Source organism: Bombina bombina, chromosome 4, assembly GCF_027579735.1.
Source record: "Bombina bombina isolate aBomBom1 chromosome 4, aBomBom1.pri, whole genome shotgun sequence".
In the NCBI taxonomy this organism is placed as follows: Eukaryota; Metazoa; Chordata; class Amphibia; order Anura; family Bombinatoridae; genus Bombina; species Bombina bombina.
The window spans coordinates 936,938,032-936,958,280 of record NC_069502.1 but is presented as its reverse complement, the minus strand read 5'-3'; the positions used below and the strand labels follow the sequence as shown (position 1 = coordinate 936,958,280).

At 38.0% G+C, this 20,249-nt stretch overlaps 1 protein-coding gene across 3 annotated transcripts in view; it reads right to left on the bottom strand.

Moving 5' to 3' along the window:
* MAP4K3 (mitogen-activated protein kinase kinase kinase kinase 3) overlaps window positions 1–19,825 on the bottom strand; it is a 788,683-nt gene extending 768,858 nt beyond the window's left edge. Inside the window, exon 1 of one of the 3 annotated variants that reach the window (XM_053711916.1) lies at window positions 19,467–19,825. In XM_053711916.1, coding sequence (XP_053567891.1) covers window positions 19,467–19,562 — 96 coding nt within the window. In that variant the 5' untranslated portion in view covers window positions 19,563–19,825. The remainder of the gene's footprint in view (window positions 1–19,466) is intronic. The other 2 variants (XM_053711915.1, XM_053711914.1) reach the window with 2 other exon arrangements.
* Between the last annotated feature and the right edge of the window lie 424 nt (window positions 19,826–20,249).

Sequence of the window (20,249 nt, the reverse complement as noted above, 5' to 3'; positions counted from 1 at the left end):
ATCTCTAGCGCCCAGGGATCCTGAACATCTCTTGCCCAAGCCTGGGCGAAGAGAGAGAGTCTGCCCCCCACTAGATCCGGTCCCGGATCGGGGGCCCTCGGTTCATGCTGTCTTTGGGGCAGCAGCAGGTTTCCTGGCCTGCTTGCCCTTGTTCCAGGACTGGTTAGGTTTCCAGCCTTGTCTGTAACGAGCAACAGCTCCTTCCTGTTTTGGTGCAGTGGAAGTTGATGCTGCTCCTGCTTTGAAATTCCGAAAGGGACGAAAATTAGACTGTCTAGCCTTAGTTTTGGCTTTGTCTTGAGGCAGGGCGTGGCCCTTACCTCCTGTAATGTCAGCGATAATTTCTTTCAAACCGGGCCCAAATAAAGTTTGCCCCTTGAAAGGTATATTAAGTAATTTGGACTTAGAAGTTACATCAGCTGACCAGGATTTTAGCCACAGCGCCCTACGTGCCTGAATGGCGAATCCTGAGTTCTTAGCCGTAAGTTTGGTTAAATGTACTACGGCCTCCGAAATGAATGAATTAGCTAGTTTAAGGACTCTAAGCCTGTCCGTAATGTCATCCAGCGTAGCTGAACTAAGGTTCTCTTCCAGAGACTCAATCCAAAATGCTGCCGCAGCCGTAATCGGCGCGATGCATGCAAGGGGTTGCAATATAAAACCTTGTTGAACAAACATTTTCTTAAGGTAACCCTCTAATTTTTTATCCATTGGATCTGAAAAAGCACAGCTATCCTCCACCGGGATAGTGGTACGCTTAGCTAAAGTAGAAACTGCTCCCTCCACCTTAGGGACCGTTTGCCATAAGTCCCGTGTGGTGGCGTCTATTGGAAACATCTTTCTAAATATTGGAGGGGGTGAGAACGGCACACCGGGTCTATCCCACTCCTTAGTAACAATTTCAGTTAGTCTCTTAGGTATAGGAAAAACGTCAGTACTCGCCGGTACCGCAAAGTATTTATCCAACCTACACAATTTTTCTGGTATTGCAACAGTGTTACAATCATTAAGAGCCGCTAAAACCTCCCCTAGTAATACACGGAGGTTCTCCAATTTAAATTTAAAATTTGAAATATCTGAATCCAATCTGTTTGGATCAGAACCATCACCCACAGAATGAAGCTCTCCGTCCTCATGTTCTGCAAGCTGTGACGCAGTATCAGACATGGCCCTAGTATTATCAGCGCACTCTGTTCTCACCCCAGAGTGATCACGCTTGCCTCTTAGTTCTGGTAATTTAGCCAAAACTTCAGTCATAACAGTAGCCATATCTTGTAATGTTATCTGTAATGGCCGCCCAGATGTACTAGGCGCCATAATATCACGCACCTCCCGGGCGGGAGATGCAGGTACTGACACGTGAGGCGAGTTAGTCGGCATAACTCTCCCCTCGCTGTTTGGTGAAATTTGTTCAATTTGTACAGATTGGCTTTTATTTAAAGTAGCATCAATACAGTTAGTACATAAATTTCTATTGGGCTCCACCTTGGCATTGGAACAAATGACACAGATATCTTCCTCTGAATCAGACATGTTTAACACACTAGCAATAAACTTGCAACTTGGTTACAATCTTATTTAACAAAAACGTACTGTGCCTCAAAGAAGCACTAAACGATTAAATGACAGTTGAAATAATGAACTGAAAGACAGTTATAGCATCAATCCTTAAAAACAACACAACTTTTAGCAAAGGTTTGTTCCCATTAGTAAAGTAACAATAATTAAATTTGAAACATAAAAATTACAGAGCAACGTTTTTAATCACAGTCAATATATAAGTCTCACAGCTCTGCTGAGAGAATCTACCTCCCTCCAAAGAAGTTTGAAGACCCCTGAGTTCTGTTAGAGATGAACCGGATCATGCAGGAAATACAAGAGTAACTGACTGGAATTTTTTGATGCGTAGCAAAGAGCGCCAAAAACGGCCCCTCCCCCTCACACACAGCAGTGAGAGAGAAACGAAACTGTCACAATTAAAACAAGCAACTGCCAGGTGGAAAAATAATGCCCAAATATTTATTCACTCAGTACCTCAGAAAATGCAAACGATTCTACATTCCAGCAAAAACGTTTAACATAATAAATACCTATTAAAAGGTTTAATGTACTTTTAACAGAGTAATTCCGGTGAAATACCATCCCCAGAATACTGAAGTGTAGAGTATACATACATGTCATTATAACGGTATGGCAGGATTTTCTCATCAATTCCATTCAGAAAATAAAAACTGCTACATACCTCAATGCAGATTCATCTGCCCGCTGTCCCCTGATCTGAAGCTTTTACCTCCCTCAGATGGCCGAGAAACAGCAATATGATCTTAACTACTCCGGTTAAAATCATAGTAAAAACTCTGGTAGATTCTTCTTCAAACTCTGCCAGAGAGGCAATAACACGCTCCGGTGCTATTGTAAAATAACAAACTTTTGATTGAAGTTATAAAAACTAAGTATAATCACCATAGTCCTCTCACACATCCTATCTAGTTGTTGGGTGCAAGAGAATGACTGGGAGTGACGTAGAGGGGAGGAGCTATATGCAGCTCTGCTGGGTGAATCCTCTTGCATTTCCTGTTGGGGAGGAGTTATATCCCAGAAGTAATGATGACCCGTGGACTGATCACACATAACAGAAGAAATGTGATTTACCTCTATTATCAAATGTTCTTCATTCTTGGGGTATCTTTTGTTGAAAAGCAGGGGGTGTATGCTTAGGAACCAGACAATTTCTGGAGCACTATACGGCACCAGTTTTGCAAGAATGGTATCCATTTGCAAGAGCACTAGAGGGCAGCACTATTTCCTGCTATGTAATGCTTTATATGCCTACCTAGGTATCACTCCAACACAGAATATAATGGGAACAAAGCAAATTTGAAAATTGAGGTAAATGGGGAAAAAAAATTAAAACTGTATGCTCTGTCTGAATCATTGAAGAAAAAATATGTGTTTCATATTCCTTTAATAGATTTGATGTCCTATTTTATTTATTTTGTTACTCTGTATGACTTTCTGGAACAAAGAACTGCATGGACGTAAGTACCTTAAAGAGACATAATACTCATATGCTAAATCACTTGAAACTGATGCAGTATAACTGTAAAAAGCTGACAGGAAAATATCACCTGAGCATCTCTATGTAAAAAAGGAAGATATTTTACCTCACAATCTCCTCAGCTCAGCAGAGTAAGTTCTGTGTAAAAAGTTATACTCAGCTGCTCCCAGCTGCAGGTAAAAAAAATTAAAAAAAATGAAGAAATGAACAGCAGCCAATCAGCATCAGCAGTGCTGAGGTCATGAACTCTTACTGTGATCTCATGAGATTTGACTTAACTCTCATGAAATTTCATAGTAAGCTTCCTTTACCTGATTGGTGAAATAATATGAGAGTGCACGATGCTCATCCCTTCAGATGTCCCAGGACAGACACACTAAAATGTTGCTTAGAAATCCTTTACAATGGGAGGTGGCTACTGAGGAACTTTTGAGGTAAAATATCTTTCTTTTTTACATAGAGATGTTCAGGTGATATTTTCTAGTCAGCTTTTTACAGCTATGCTGCATCACTTTCAAGTGTTTAAACATTTGGGTATTATGGCCCTTTATTATGGCCCTTTAAAGGAACATAATACAGTAAAACTGCATAATCAACTGATGTATAATAAAAATACAGTGCAATAACACTCACATTTTAAACAAGCAGAAGATTTTTTTATTCTGACAACTTTCAATTATTCCTTCATTTCCCTGCCCCCTGTATAATGTGACAGCCATCAACCAATCAGACTCATATACATATATGCTGTGAGCTCTTGTACATGCTCAGAGCTGGTGTTTCAGAAAGTGTGCACTTTAAGGACTGCATGATTAAACAAAAATGAATGCACTTGTATAATTGCATGCTCTATCGGAATCATGAAAGTGTTATTGTGTCTTTCATACCTCTCTCTACCTGTTTATAACATAAATATTACATTTTTATTGAACCCACAAAGATTTTAAAATAAATTTACATTGTAAAAAAATAAGATACACCCCTAATTAAATTAAACAGCATACACTACATTACAGCAAAGCAGAGCTAAAAAATGTGTTCTCTCACAAAACTACATCCTACGCAGTACTCTACTTACAGCGGTATGCTTCAGTTTAGGAGCTGGGCCAAGTCATATAAGATAAGCAAACAAATTAACCTCCAAACATGGGCTGAAAACAACGCTGAAAGTCACATTACCTTTTATACTTGCGTGATAAAATTCCATTCTTGACAGAACAAGCCAGGAAAAGCCTACTAAGGTTTAGTATCAATCAGGTGAACGCCACTGATCAAGTCTTAACACACAGATCTCTAGTGTCTGAAGTGTTGCAGAACAAAATCAATTATAAAAACTATGCACAGAAGAAGATTTTATTGACATTTAATGCAACAGTATTTGCATTGAATTGTACACAGAAATGATTAAGAAAAAAAAATCAAGATGTAAGATATAATGGAATGCATAATTTAAAGGGTTATTTTAAACAGTATGAGATTGATATATAAAATGTTTAATTATATGATATACTTTGTTTATTGTGTCCCCTTTTCCTGTAATTTGTTGGATTTCTAAATTCCACTGAGTTTTTATAAAATCGGTACACCATGTTTAAACTTAACGTTTTCCCTCTCTCCTGGCGAGGACAGTTTGGAACAGATATAAAACAGGCAATAAAAGAGACTGCAAACAAGGCTCAGTGAAACATATGTCTGTTAAAGTACCTAACAGGGTTTAAAGGGACAGTTCACCCAAAAACTTTCTCCCCTTTAAATTATTCCCAATGATCCTTTTTACCTGCTAGAGTGTATTAAATTGGTTGCAAGTAGCTCCTTTACTCATATTTCAGCATTTGAAATAGCCAATTTAGCTTGTGGTTTCCCAACCTATACTGAAAGTTTTGATACTGGCGTATACGCTATTGACAAGCCTAAGTAAACATAGCCAGCAGAAGAGATTACACCCTCAGTGGGGGGCATGATAGTTAAGTAATAAAATGATAATTTTCCATTGTTCTCTCTATGTATTGAGCTTTGGTGTTCCAGACAAATATAAGATAAGGAAGCAAGTCTGTGTACATGAAAGTGATAACATAAAGAGATCTGATATTACCTGAAGCTCAACCCATTGTAATAGGCTGTGGTTTCAAAGCACAAAACCAGCTACTTCATATACACAAATAAACCCGAAAATGCAATTTCTCAAATATTTTATACTCTGCAGCTAGTATAACAAGTCACTGAAAATACATTAATGGAAAAACTATTTTACAGTGTACTGTCCCTTTAAACACAGCCTTGTGTGCACAGTCTTTTTATTGCCTGTTTTATATCTGTACCTAATTGTCGTCAGCAGATGAGATAGATAAGGGGAAACTTAAATTTTAAACATTGGGGCACCCTTCACCTTATAGAAATTAAAGGGACACTGAACCCAAATTTTTTATTTCTAATTTACTCCTATTATCAATTGTTCTTCATTCTCTTGCTATCTTTATTTGGAAAAAAAGGCATCTAAGCTTTTTTATTGGTTCAGAACTCTGGACAGCACTTTTTTATTGGTGGATGAATTTACCCACCAATCAGAAAGAACAACCCAGGTTGTTCACCAAAAATGGGCCGACATCTAAACTTACATTCTTGCATTTCAAATAAAGATACTAAGAGAATGAAGAAAAATTGATAATAAGAGTAAATTAGAAAGTATCTTAAAATTGCATGCTCTATCTGAATCACAACAGAAAAAATTTGGTTTCAGTGTCCCTTTAAAATACCTTATTGAAACTAAATCTTTACACTTACCAATATCTAAACAAGTAAGATAAGTGTAAAAGGTATCCAAAGGAGTGAAAGCTCAACATCTACATACTATTCTGAGGCTAGTCTTTATTTTGAATACATTATTATGTGTAACATGTATTTACAGTTTAATATCGCTTTCAATTTAAGAGCAAGAATGTTTGTTCTACTATTAATTATAATTACAATAACTATTAGCCTATAACTGAAAACAATATATAAAAATAAAAAATAAAACATTTTACAAAAAGGATTCAGAAAACCATAAAGGGGCTGGGGTCTTCCAGTCACAGCCCACAAAGGTACTGGGGTCTCTACAGGAAGGCAAGAAAAGATTGCTGTTTATTTTACACAAACTGTTTTCTATATTTACTTTGATTTAACATATTTGTTTTTATTAAAGGAGCACTGTTCTGTATCTCTTTAAACTAATGAGTACAATGGCTATTGTTCTTCCTCCTGTCCCTGCAGTTCTCTTCCAAATCTTTCTCATATTGTAACCCCTTCACAGATGTCGGCTGTTGAAGCCCCAAGTCCTCATATAGGGTGCTGCATTCTTGAAACTCACATTCTTGCTCTCTATGCAGAAGCAGTGCTCATTCATAGATCTGTGACGTTGCAAGCATTTTCATAGCTGGATTCTGCTCTTCAGAAGAGATAAAAAGGGGAGCTTTACATTTTTGCAATGAGTGCATTTTTCTATATTAATACAGGGAGTGCAGAATTATTGGGCAAATGAGTATTTTGACCAAATCATCCTCTTTATGCATGTTGTCTTACTCCAAGCTGTATAGGCTCAAAAGCCTACTACCAATTAAGCATATTAGGTGATGTGCATCTCTGTAATGAGAAGGGGTGTGGTCTAATGACATCAACACCCTATATCAGGTGTGCATAATTATTAGGCAACTTCCTTTCCTTTGGCAAAATGGGTCAAAAGAAGGACTTGACAGGCTCAGAAAAGTCAAAAATAGTGAGATATCTTGCAGAGGGATGCAGCACTCTTAAAATTGCAAAGCTTCTGAAGCGTGATCATCGAACAATCAAGCGTTTCATTCAAAAAAGTCAACAGGATCGCAAGAAGCGTGTGGAAAAACCAAGGTGCAAAATGACTGCCCATGAACTGAGAAAAGTCAAGCGTGCAGCTGCCAAGATGCCACTTGCCACCAGTTTGGCCATATTTCAGAGCTGCAACATCACTGGAGTGCCCAAAAGCACAAGGTGTGCAATATTCAGAGACATGGCCAAGGTAAGAAAGGCTGAAAGACGACCACCACTGAACAAGACACACAAGCTGAAACGTCAAGACTGGGCCAAGAAATATCTCAAGACTGATTTTTCTAAGGTTTTATGGACTGATGAAATGAGAGTGAGTCTTGATGGGCCAGATGGATGGGCCCGTGGCTGGATTGGTAAAGGGCAGAGAGCTCCAGTCCGACTCAGACGCCAGCAAGGTGGAGTACTGGTTTGGGCTGGTATCATCAAAGATGAGCTTGTGGGGCTTTTTCGGGTTGAGGATGGAGTCAAGCTCAACTCCCAGTCCTACTGCCAGTTTCTGGAAGACACCTTCTTCAAGCAGTGGTACAGAAAGAAGTCTGCATCCTTCAAGAAAAACATGATTTTCATGCAGGACAATGCTCCATCACACGCGTCCAAGTACTCCACAGCGTGGCTGGCAAGAAAGGGTATAAAAGAAGAAAATCTAATGACATGGCCTCCTTGTTCACCTGATCTGAACCCCATTGAGAACCTGTGGTCCATCATCAAATGTGAGATTTACAAGGAGGGAAAACAGTACACCTCTCTGAACAGTGTCTGGGAGGCTGTGGTTGCTGCTGCACGCAATGTTGATGGTGAACAGATCAAAACACTGACAGAATCCATGGATGGCAGGCTTTTGAGTGTCCTTGCAAAGAAAGGTGGCTATATTGGTCACTGATTTGTTTTTGCTTTGTTTTTGAATGTCAGAAATGTATATTTGTGAATGTTGAGATGTTATATTGGTTTCACTGGTAAAAATAAATAATTGAAATGGGTATATATTTGTTTTTTGTTAAGTTGCCTAATAATTATGCACAGTAATAGTCACCTGCACACACAGATATCCCCCTAAAATAGCTATAACTAAAAACAAACTAAAAACTACTTCCAAAACTATTCAGCTTTGATATTAATGAGTTTTTTGGGTTCATTGAGAATATGGTTGTTGTTCAATAATAAAATTAATCCTCAAAAATACAACTTGCCTAATAATTCTGCACTCCCTGTAATGTGGACTTTTTTCATATGTAGTTTTTCAACTATGACAACCCCTGCTCCATGCTATGTAAATGTATCCAAATGTAACGTACCTCTAGTAGTAATTTTACAGGTTTCCCACAATTACTCTTTGAAGATGGTGTCTTCATCCTTCAAGATCCAGAACCCTAACCCTGCAACCTTTTAAATAGTGCTTTCATTATCAGTGCAGGAGCTTGTTTATAAATGTCCCTAATTTACCACTACAAAGGTGATATCATACAATATACATGAGGTTTTTTAAGTGATATGGACCCGGACTGCTAAATAATGCAGATTTTACTAAAAAAAATTACCATTTGAAATGCATTTAGATATTAATTTTGTCTGTATATATTTTGCAATTCAGTGATGATTTTATATATATATATATATATATATATATATTTTAATATAAAATACTTTAATGTTCCTTTAAATTAATTGGGACAATTAGGCTTCAATTCAAATATAATAGGGATTCCACCTTCTCTAGTACCTAGACATACACCCATACAAGCTAAGAACACACATGTAGTGTGGGCCCTGCTGTGACGCATCCTGGCTGGGCTAATCTCTAAAAAAAATCAAGCTACCCACAAAGCAAGCAAATCCAGTTTACTGATGAGCACAAACTACAGACTTCATAAACACACAAAACACATAAACACAAGGGCATCTCTATATGGATTTGTGTAGGAGAAATCCTGATAAGCTAAAAGTACAATTTACGTAGCCATACCTCCATAGCCAGCACTTTATGGAGACTGACAACCCACATTTATTTTGAATATAACAGGAAATGACAGCCATAGCTACCTATAATGCAGGTCTTGATTGGGATTCACCAAGTCTTAGAATTCTACCCCTTTATGGGTTATTGTCCCTATATTTATGTACAAATTCCATTTTAAACAGATTTGTCAAGCAATGATATAATGCATATAGGGACTATTCTACAAAAGGGCTAAGAGCCATGTAACTATAACGTGTGTACATACTGAAGATCACTCTCTCTTGCTCTGAATAGAAAAAGCAAACTCATTGCACTATCAATCACTACATTGCAAAATAAATGTATTAATGTCATTTAAATTAATATAATATCAAAGTCAAAATGAAACTTCCATTATTCAGATAATAAAATATGCAATAAAAAAATAAATAAACTTTCCAATTTACTTAACTTATCAAATTTGCTTTTTTCTCATTGTACCCTTTGTTGAAGAGTAAATCTAACTATATAAAGGAGCGTGCATGTCTATCACTGTTGCACACACTGCTGCATACATGTGCCCACTCTAGAGATCATGTGAGTCTACATACATATGTTTACATATTTATATTGTATAAAAATGAATATATAAATATGATACTGGGAGCTTGATGGTGTTTAGTGGCTACAGACACCAGATGTGTTCAGCTAGCTCCCAGTAGTCTATTGTTGTATTGGTGCAAGGGTTAACCACAGTTATATGTAAACCAACAGTGCAATAATAAAATGCTAATTAAAGCATTTTCTTTTTTGCACTTCTATTTCCCTTGAGTGTTACTGTTTTTATGCAAGAAATATTTTATAGTGCTCTTCCATATGAATATTCATTTTCTGTCACTTTAACTGGTTCTGGGAACTATAGATTGCTTAAACAGACATTGCACAAACTATGTATATGCATGAATATTTTATGTATGTTATTTATTTTTGTTTTACAAAAGAAATGTTACATAAAAAAATGTTCAAAAAAAGTGAGCAAAATACCTGTACAATATATTTCTGATTTACGGATCTCAGTATTTACAAGTTGTATATACTTAAAGTAAAACTGTTTTATCAAATGCTATAAACAGCTTGGTTTTATTTTAAACCTGGAATGACTGGGAGATTTTAATTGCATCTCCCTATCCTGGGAAGTTCCGACTTGGCCAAAATGTCAGCATTAACGGAGCCAGCAACTCCAGAGATAAACAAGGCGATACTTTATCAGGCCCATCTGCAAGCTTCTGTTCAGGATGCATTTCTGCACTATTGCTGGGTATATTTTTAGCAAGAGGACATTAAGTTAAACGTTTGCTTAGCTTTAAAATTAGGTAAAGTTTTGTTTTCTGTGCCACAAAACCAAAAGGTGACTGATGTCAGGGTTTCAAAGACACTATACTTAAAATGACTAATTGATCACCCATCTAATATATTTTGTCACAATAAACCCAGACACAAGGGTGCCAGCAGAGCCTACAAAAAATAAAAAATCAGCCCTTCTCCTTTGCACATTGCTAACATTCTGTATATTGTTTTTCTACACAATTTATTGTTGGGAAAAAAAATCTATTTTTTGTATTTTGACATTTCCAACAGGAACCACTTATTCCCTGTATCTTGTGTAGTTAAATCCGATTGGTAGGGCCATCAGCAACAGGAGCCAAAGAATATCAGTGACTGTGAGATTGCAAGATCTCATGCCATACACTCTAATAACAGTAATGTCTGAGTGCAAAGCATCCATGCAAGAGTGCTTGCATATGGATCAGTGGATAGCAAGCAATCTAACAAGCTCACATCCTCTGACACACATCAAGGGGCCCATTTATCAAGCTCCATATGGAGCATGAGGGGCCGTGTTTCTGGCGAGCCTTCAGACTCGCCAGAAACACCAGTTATGAAGCAGCCGCTGCTCCGTAACCTGTCTGCCTGCTCTTAGGCAGCGGACAGAGATCGCGTGAAATCAATAAGATCGGGTTGATTGACACCACCTGCAAGCGGCCGACTGGCCGCGAAACTGCAGAGGGCGGTGTTGCACCAGCAGTTCACAAGAGCTGCTGGTGCAATGCTGAATGCGGAGAGCGTATTGCTTTCCGCATTCAGCGGTGTCTGTCGGACATGGTCCGCTGATCGGATCATGTCAGACAGACATTTGTTAAATAGGCCCCCAAGTATGTTGTGTGTGTGTGTGTGTGTGTGTATATATAATATATACAAAGAATAAATGCTAGAGTGATGTGTGATAAAGTCAAAGCAAGAACAGACTAGGAGTATAAAGACGACACGTATTGTTTATAGTTAGATTAGTTGTTTAAAAATTTAAATATAAATGTTACTGTCAATAAAGCAATGAGCACCACCATGTTGTAACCTAAGCTTTTTTCACTGCTGAGGCAAATTAGTGACATTTATAAATGGGTCACAAGAGGCCCTGACTCCCTGTTTTAGAGTCTCCAAGACACCCATGGGTGCTCCGTACTTCCCATCGTCAGCAGCGACAAATTTAGCTTAGCAAGGCTGGATCCTTTCTAGACCTCACAGGTGAGAAATACAAATCCAATTTTATTGTGTGTATGTGTTGTATATACAGGTAGAAAACATTATAATGCTTTTTTTTTACAACTTAAAAACAAGTTTTTAAAACTGATTAAAAGGGACAGTCTAGTCAATATTAAACTTTCATGATTCGGATAGGGCATGCAATTTTAAACAACTTTCTAATTTACTTTTATAATCAAGTTTGCTTTGTTCTTTTGGTATTCTTTGTCAAAAGTTAAGCCTCTGTAGGCTCATATGCTAATTTCTAAGACCATGAAGGCGCCTCATATCTCAATGTATTTTGACAGTTTTTCGCAGCTAGACAGCGCTAGTTTGTGTGTGCCATATTATTTAGTCTGTCAAAAGAACTGAAATAAGGGGGCGGTCTGCAGAGGCTTAGATACAAGGTAATCACAGAGGTAATAAGTATATTATTATAACTGTGTTGGTTATGCAAAATGGGGAAATAGGTAATATGGGATTTTCTATCTTTTTAAACAATAACATTTCTGGAGTAGACTATCCCTTTAAGGAACACCATTTACAAAGAGCAGGGCTCACTCCCACCCCCAATGGGAGGTTGATTTGACATAATGCCTTTTGTTTACATAGTGCCTATTCTGTAGCTATTACTGCAGTACTGGAATGCTTAGCATAGGTGATAGTTTCAACAGGAAAAACAGCCATTTTTTAAAAAAAAATAGTTATTTAATTTGTAAACAACTGAATACACTCCAGCAAGTAAAATGGATAATTAAGAACGTTAAAGAGAAGAAAACTTTGAGTTTGCAGTACAAATATCTATTGTAACTTTTCATATTACTATCTCAAATTGGTTAATGTCCTTTTAAAGGGACAGTGTACTGAAAAACTGACTACCCCTTAATGACTTTCCAATTACCTGTTATACCAGCAGAAGTGTATATGAAACGGCTAGTTTTGTTCTTTGAATCTATTAAATTGAGCTGAGTTTTCAGGAATTTCCATTAAAGGTGGGAATATCACAAGCAAAAAAATGATTCAAAAACCAAAACAAATGTAAAAGGGACTATTTGTAAACACTTTAATACAACCCAGCAGGTAAAATTGATAACTGGGAACTAATAAAGAGGGTAACATTTTATAGTACACTGCCCCTTTATGCTTTTCTTTTAAAGAAAGGCATTTTGGAAGCACATGCAATTCTAAAATCCTGTTTTTTGCCCACCCCCTTCTAGCATTCTCCAAGTGAGCATAGTTATCTGTGGTAGATAGCAGTGATCTGCCCAAACATGCAATGCTAGTACTTACTGAAGCTTCAGTGGATAAAGCTGGGAGGGCAAGTTTACACAAGACAAAAGCTACAGGATAGAGGAGCTAAAGGTTACTTCATTACTACTAAAAATGGCTAATCTATTAAATATACAGAAGTTATTCTTACCTGCAGTGTACACTAGTAATGACCCTTATATAACAAGATAATATTTTCAGAGAAGAAATTGTTTTTAAAGGAAAATAATGGGCAAAATTAAAATGTGCATGAGTGCATTTCAGTTTTAAATAGGAACATTATTTTCACTATAGTCATGTTAGCATAAATGCTTTTAGAAATAGTTATTGGTTTCAGCAGCATACATGCATATGCTACAACGCCCTGTGCACCCTCAAACACTGTATCTGCTCACAGTGGTGTATATTGTGTCAGTTAAAAGGTATCTATTACTCAATTTGTTTTCTATTATGGACGAAAGAGCAGAAGTTAAACCTATTAGCAATATTGTTTGCATAAAAAAAAGTTACAAAAAACGGTTTACATTTAAAAGAACATTAACCTGCAGAGCTTTACCAACTTTATTCTGTATTGAGTTATAAAAAGAGCATGGCTTTAATGAGAGCTGCAGGTACAGGAGGAAAAACAAATACCATGGTGTGCAGTAACTATACTACTGTACTTGTATGCAGCATTTTAATGTACCTTAAAGGTAAAACTAACAGAAAGCGTATGACTATGTACAACAGAGTCCTGGGACTCCATTGCTCACTGGCTGACAGGGACAACTCCCACTGAAAAAAGTTGTTTTATTATTTTTTTAAACACAAAGCTCTGTAATACATTGTGAAATACAAATATCTTTTACACCGAACTCAGCCACCTCTGACTAACTGTATAAGCAGTGTTTGAATGCTGGAGTGAGGGCATGTGTGTGTATGCTGCTGAAACAATAGTCATTTTTATTATTAACATTTTGTTAATAGAAATACATTGCAAAAATGCTTCAGTTCGAGAAATGCACAGGTCAATTATAGTAATGATGTCCCTTTAACCAGGATAAAAAGATTATATCCCTAATAATAAAAGGCCCACATTTTACACTGGATTAGACTGAATTCACTGTATTATACAAGAGGAAGCCACATGTATGGCAGGCTAGACAGATCTAGATTTGTGATTGGCCCCACAAAGGCTGGAGTACACCCTGCAGACTTCAGGACCCTGACATAGCTACATGCTGCACACTGATTGTTTGATCAGTTTAGTAGCTTTATTCATTAATATCTGTCTGTAACTAGCCACAGCATGGAGATAAGATAAACACCTAGTTAGGCTCATTTGCTAATTTCTAATCACTTGAAGGCCGAATCTTATCTCAGTTCATTTTTTGACAGTTTTTCACAGCTAGACAGTGCTAGTTCATGTGTTCCATATAGATAGCATTGTGCTCACTCTTGTGGCGTTACCTAGGAGTCAGCACTGATTGGCTAAAATGCAAATCTGTCAAAAGAACCAAAATAAGGGAGGCTTAGATACAAGGTAATCATAGAGGTAAAAAAGTACATTGATATAACCGTGTTGGTTATGCAAAACTGGGGAATGGTTCATAAAGGGATTATCTATCTTTTAAACAGTAATAATTTTCAAGTAGACTGTTCCTTTAAAAAGATTCCAAGGGCTATATTCCTTTAATGCAAAATAATGCAAAGTTTACAGCAACAACAAAAAATCACAGTTATAAATATTTATAATAAACAATAAAACCAAAATTAAAGGGCCATAATTATAAAAAAAAAATGACATGCTCGGTTAAACACACAGTAGAAGTGCCGCTCTGGACCCGCGGTGCACTGCTGGTCCCAAGAGGAGCATGCTATTCATCCCATCAGTAGCGCTAGTCACATAACTCAGATGTGTAAGTAGCGCTGCTCATTGGAGGACTTCCACTGTGTTTTTAACCCCTTTGCAGGGGTTAAACACACAATAGAGCAGGACCGATAGTAGTACAATTATATGCTCTAACGGATTAGAGAATGTCATTTTTCAACTGTTATGGTGCTTTACATTTTTATGGTTCAGCTAGAGTATGCAATTTTATGTGATTTTTCAATTTACTTCTATTATAAATGTTTCTAATACCTTTTCTTGAAAAGCATACCTAAGTAGACTCCGGAGCAGCAATGCACTACTGGGAGCTAGCTGGTAAATGGGGACTACACAAATATGGCTCTCATCACTGACTCACCAGATGTGTTCAGCTAACTTCCAGTAGTGAATTGCTGCTCTGCAGCTGATGTTAAAGGGACATGAAACCCAACATTTTTCTTTCATGATTCAGATAGAGAATACAATTTTAAACAACATTCCAATTTACTTTTATTATTTTATTTGCTTCACTCTTCAGATATCCTTTGTTGAAGAAATAGCAATGCACAAGGGTGAGCCAATCACACGAGGCATCTATGTGCAGTCACCAATCAGCAGCTACTGATCCTATTTAGATATCCTTTTCAACAAAGGATATCAAGAGAATGAAGACAATTAGATAATACAAGTAAACTAGAAAGTTGATTAAAGTTGCATGCTCTTTCCAAATGATGAAAGAAAAAAAAATGTGTGTTTCATCCCATTGGTGGGACGCATAGCTATGTGCAAGCAGCAGTGCAATAATAAAATTCTCTAACACAGAGTTTTTGTACTTGTCGGACCCTTTAATTAAAAAGGTAGTTAAAAGGGACAGTATACACCAATTTTCGTATAACTGCATGTAATAGACACTACAGTAAAGAAAATATGCACAGATACTGATCTAAAAATACAGTAAAAAACCTTTTTAAAACTTACTTAGAAGCTCCCAGTTTAGCACTGTTGATGAGGAAGTGTGGGACACCCACTAAAAGGGGCTGGATAAACAAAAATAACAGACACTGCCCACCTCCCTCCTTCCCTGCATATGAAAAGACAGATACCAAACAGGAGCCTGGATGAGTCTGTAAACGCATGTATACATCTGACACTGTGGGGCTGGGTTAGGAGTCTGAAAATCAGCACAATGTTCTTAAAAAATAAGCAAAACTATATATTTTTATAAAAACACAGATGGGCTTTATAAATGGATCATCTGCAAAACATTTATGAAAAGAAAAATCTAGTGTACAATGTCCCTAACTATGTGAACACTTATTCATGGCTGCACCTGAGAGCACACATGGCACCACCATCTCCTCCACTTTTTATTGCCCTACAAATGTGCCCCAGGATGCGATGCAAGTGCTCTAACAATAAATCCAGAGCCAGTAAGGAATTCACGGGAGCATGCATTTGGAAAAAACTGGAAAGAGCTAAAAGAAGCGATAACTTCAATGTTTTAAATTCAGTAACAAATTATGTTTTCACGCAGGTAAATTCCTTGTTAAAGGGCCATGATACCCAAATGTGGAAACACTTGAAAGTGATGCAGCATAGCTGTAAAAAGCTGACTAGAAAATATCACCTTAACATCTCTATGTAAAAAAGAAAGATATTTTAGCACAAAAGTTCCTCAGTAGCCACATCCCATCCTAAAGGACTTCTAAGCAGCAAATCAGTATGTCTGTCCCGGGACAGCTAAGGGAGTGAGCTTACGTGCACACTCATCTTATTTCCCTATTCAGTTTAAGGACGTTTACTATGAAATCTCATGAGCGTTAAGTGAAATCTCATGAGATCACAGTAAAAGAGTTCATGACCTCAGCACTGTTGATGCTGATTGGCTGCTGTTCATTTCTTCATTTTTTTAATATTATTTTTTACCTGCAGAGCTGAGCAGCAGTTGAGTATAATTATTTACACAGAACTTACTCTGCTGAGCTGAGGAAATTGTGAGGTAAATTATCTTTTTTTTTTACATAGAAATGCTAAGGTGATATTTTCCTGTCAGCTTTTTACAGCTATACTGCATCAGTTTCAAGTGATTTAGCATATGAGTATTATGTCCCTTTAAAGACTCACAAACAAAATCTCTTTTTGCACCAAAAACAACAGTGGCCACAAGTAAAAACAGGTATTCTGTATTCTTTGTACAGCTAGACACAGACTGTCTCAGGCACACTGTCAGTCACATTGCTCATAGTTGGCACGAAACTTTTAGTACATTGTGTGTGGTACACGTAAGCTTAAACTTCCTTAAATTCTTTGCAAAAATAACATCACAATTCACAAGTCAGGGCACTTAGCGTAAGCACTAATGATAGCTGTAGTTCCCTGTGAGCTTTGAATAATAAGTAAAAGCTAACATTTAGTAAATATGCCAATTAAACTTCTGATTTTGAGGTCTATAGAGAGGAAACCATGCATTATCTACTTTGTTCTGCACAGAAACCTTTGCCAGCCGGGTGGCATTATGAAGTAGCGGGGTGGGGGCAGAGTAATTCTTTGCAATATTACAACATTTTCTGTTATTTATAAATGTTACATAAGCTACTTAAAGCTTAAAATAATTGCATAATTTAACATAAATTGATTTAAATTATAATTTGTACAACAAACATTGAAAACATTTAATAACTATAACTATATAGGTCATGGGGAAAACACTGCAACATTAAATGACCATAAAAAAACATCTTTGTGTGCTAATGCCAGATTTAAAAGAACACATCTAGTATTTCAGATCCCAGGTCAGTGACCTATGTGTAAAAAACGTGGTCATGTTTCCCATGTTTGCCCTCTGCCAAAACATCAAAAATTCACCTATCACGAGACACCTTTGCCAACATTGTGACTTTTAAGTTATCATGTTACTGCAGTGTATATTGCTTTGTCCCTTGGCAACAGGTTTGCAGCTTCTTGCCAGTATTCATCTCTCCCCTGGCACTGGCGTGTTGCCATCTATCAGTTCTGCCAAGTGTTATATGCTAAAAAAAAAATTTTTTCTAGCCTTTTATATATGTAAAAGTTCCATTTCAATTTTGGACTTGGTAATAATCATCAATGTTGCTGGTCCGCGCGTCTACAAGTGATAGTCACCCTGTGTATAGTAGGGGCCTTTGCATCCTAAAAAATGAGTCAACTGCTGCTATGCTGCGTGTCTGTGATTGCTGTTCTCATTTATAACCTCTTTTGCTTTTTTTATCAGTACTACAACTATAAAAAGAGGTCCCAAATGCTTTGTTATCTAAACCTCTCTGACCCAGCCAAAGTCAGTCTCAAATGTTTATACAATTTCACTATCTCTACACCGTACTCCTTTGAATTAAAACATTTTAAGTCTGTGCCTCTAATCACTGAAATGCAGCAGATAGAATATGATTAAGGCCTAATGACATTGTGCATTTTCACTTATGCCATCTTTTTTTTATTTGGCCCCTTTACCTCTCAGCCTTGTTATGCACAATCTGGCACTAGTTGCCTTTCCACCAATATTTTTGCATATGTATTCATGCCCTGACAATTTATGACAGTTGGTCTGTCTAATTGCAACTCTTATTGACACAGATTTCCTCACTAGCATTCTGACACTAGAGAAGTCTTGAGTAAGTGATTGTAATGACCTGGCAAATTACCTCTTTATCTTCACAATCTACACACATATATCAAGTTACAAAGGGTCTCTAGCACACTTCCTGTACATCCCCAAACAGGGTCTCTTCTATTAGATTCTGATAGCCTCTTTTTTTTATGTGGATAAATATTTTCCCCTGTAGTGAGTTTTCTCCATCCATTGCACAGGCCAGTTCTCAAACCTGTACTTACATCCAGAAAGAATCTATAAATCAGTATTTTAAGATCTGTTTCTGAGCAAGTACTTTTTAACAAAGTCTAAAGTTATTCTTCCCAGGTTCAGTCAATCTCCACATCCTGGTACCATCTGCCTCTGTATAGATCATGACTGTACTCATATAGTTTATGAATAAACAGTTATTAAATGTTCTCTATATAAATACTCTGTTATACGCTTTATAGCCCTGGCAAAATATTGCTTCTTACTGAATCTTTACTCCCACATACAGACCAAATCTCTGCTCTCTATACCCTGGCACACTCTAGTAAACAATAAACATGTCCCGTGTCTCTTATTAGACGTTTTATCAACACATTTGTGTCACTTCAAAAGTATCTTTTAATAATGTGCGCCACAGGCTCTGACCAATCCACTATGCCCCTCTGGAAGTTACTAAGGCCATGACATGGGTCATCTGTGCCCAGTGATGCAGGTTGCCTCTAACGTTTCTCGAGACAACCTGGCACAGATGCAGTGTAATTAATGCAACTTCTGTATTGTGCCACAGGCTACTTGTTCCCTGTTTAACGCAGCAGTCCCTCTATACATCCTGGTGTTGCCTTTCCCTAGCAATCTCCATCTATACTTCCTGACAGAGGCTGTCTCCCTAGAAGTCTGCATACATACATCCTGACACAGGCCATTTTTTTTAAGATAATGTCACTCATAGTCATAGATACATAATGTACGCCTGGTATAAAAGTGTTTTATTTGTGTATATATATAAAAAGTCCTTCTCTGTGAAATCTGTCACAGCGTCACTCACAGTTTCTCTAGTCTTGCAAAGGCCGCCTGTGTTTCTTCATAGCCTGCAATCTCTATAGATCCTGACACAGGCTGTCTCAAGCACAGTATCACTAATGCAGTGCATTTTAGCACAGGCCGTCTATAAGTTTCCCATATACAAGCTGTCTAATTCTGGGGAATCTCTACATAACCAGTGTCACACACACTGTATGTTCAGCAGTCTCAGCAGTACAATGCCATTACTGCCCCAGTTACTCCGACGCATTTCCCTGTTTGCTCCGATCACAGGGGTATTTACCTTGTACACATCTCCATAGGTGCCACTGCCGATCCTCTGGATGAGCTCGAAATCCTCCTGCGGGTTCCTACGGGATAGGTCGCATCCCGTGCTCATGGTGCCCGCCGGGCGGTCCCGGACACCGGACCTTACGCACACCCAGTTAGGGGCACCGTAGCCCACGCACTCACACGGTAACGTTTAAGTCTCCTGTCACTCCAGTAGCCGTAATTCCGCACAGTCGCTAGGAGAACACAACCACCGGAGATCCCACAACATGGCTTCCTATTGGGGCCTGTGCGCAGGCGCATTGTGGGGGCAGAGGCCTGTGCCAGGAGAGGGGCACGGAGCTAGGAGGAGGCAGCAGAAAGGTGTATGGTGTTCATGGGGATTTGATTTAGCAGGTCTCGGGTATAAGGCTGTGGAGAATTTGAGACTCGGAGTAGGGGGGGGGGGGGGGGGGGGGGGGGGGGGGGGGGGGGTGATGATGCTGAAAGTGGTGTGTGGCTCAGAGGAAAATGCAGGTTGGGAAATAGAATGGTATGGGACTTAGAATGACGGAAATCAGAGACTGAAGCAGGACATTATCAGCTGTCTGTAACTTAGAAGAGGAGGTTGAAAGAGTTATGAAGCCAGAGCAGAAGGTTGAGGGTGGCATAGAGCTAATAGTGGAGATTGTGAACTGGGGGCTCTGGAGAAGAAAAACTATGTTCATGAGGAGAGAGATGAGAAACGAAATAATGGTATTTGTACATGATGCATAAAGCTCAATAGAATGATTCTGAGGCTTGTATGGATCAGATA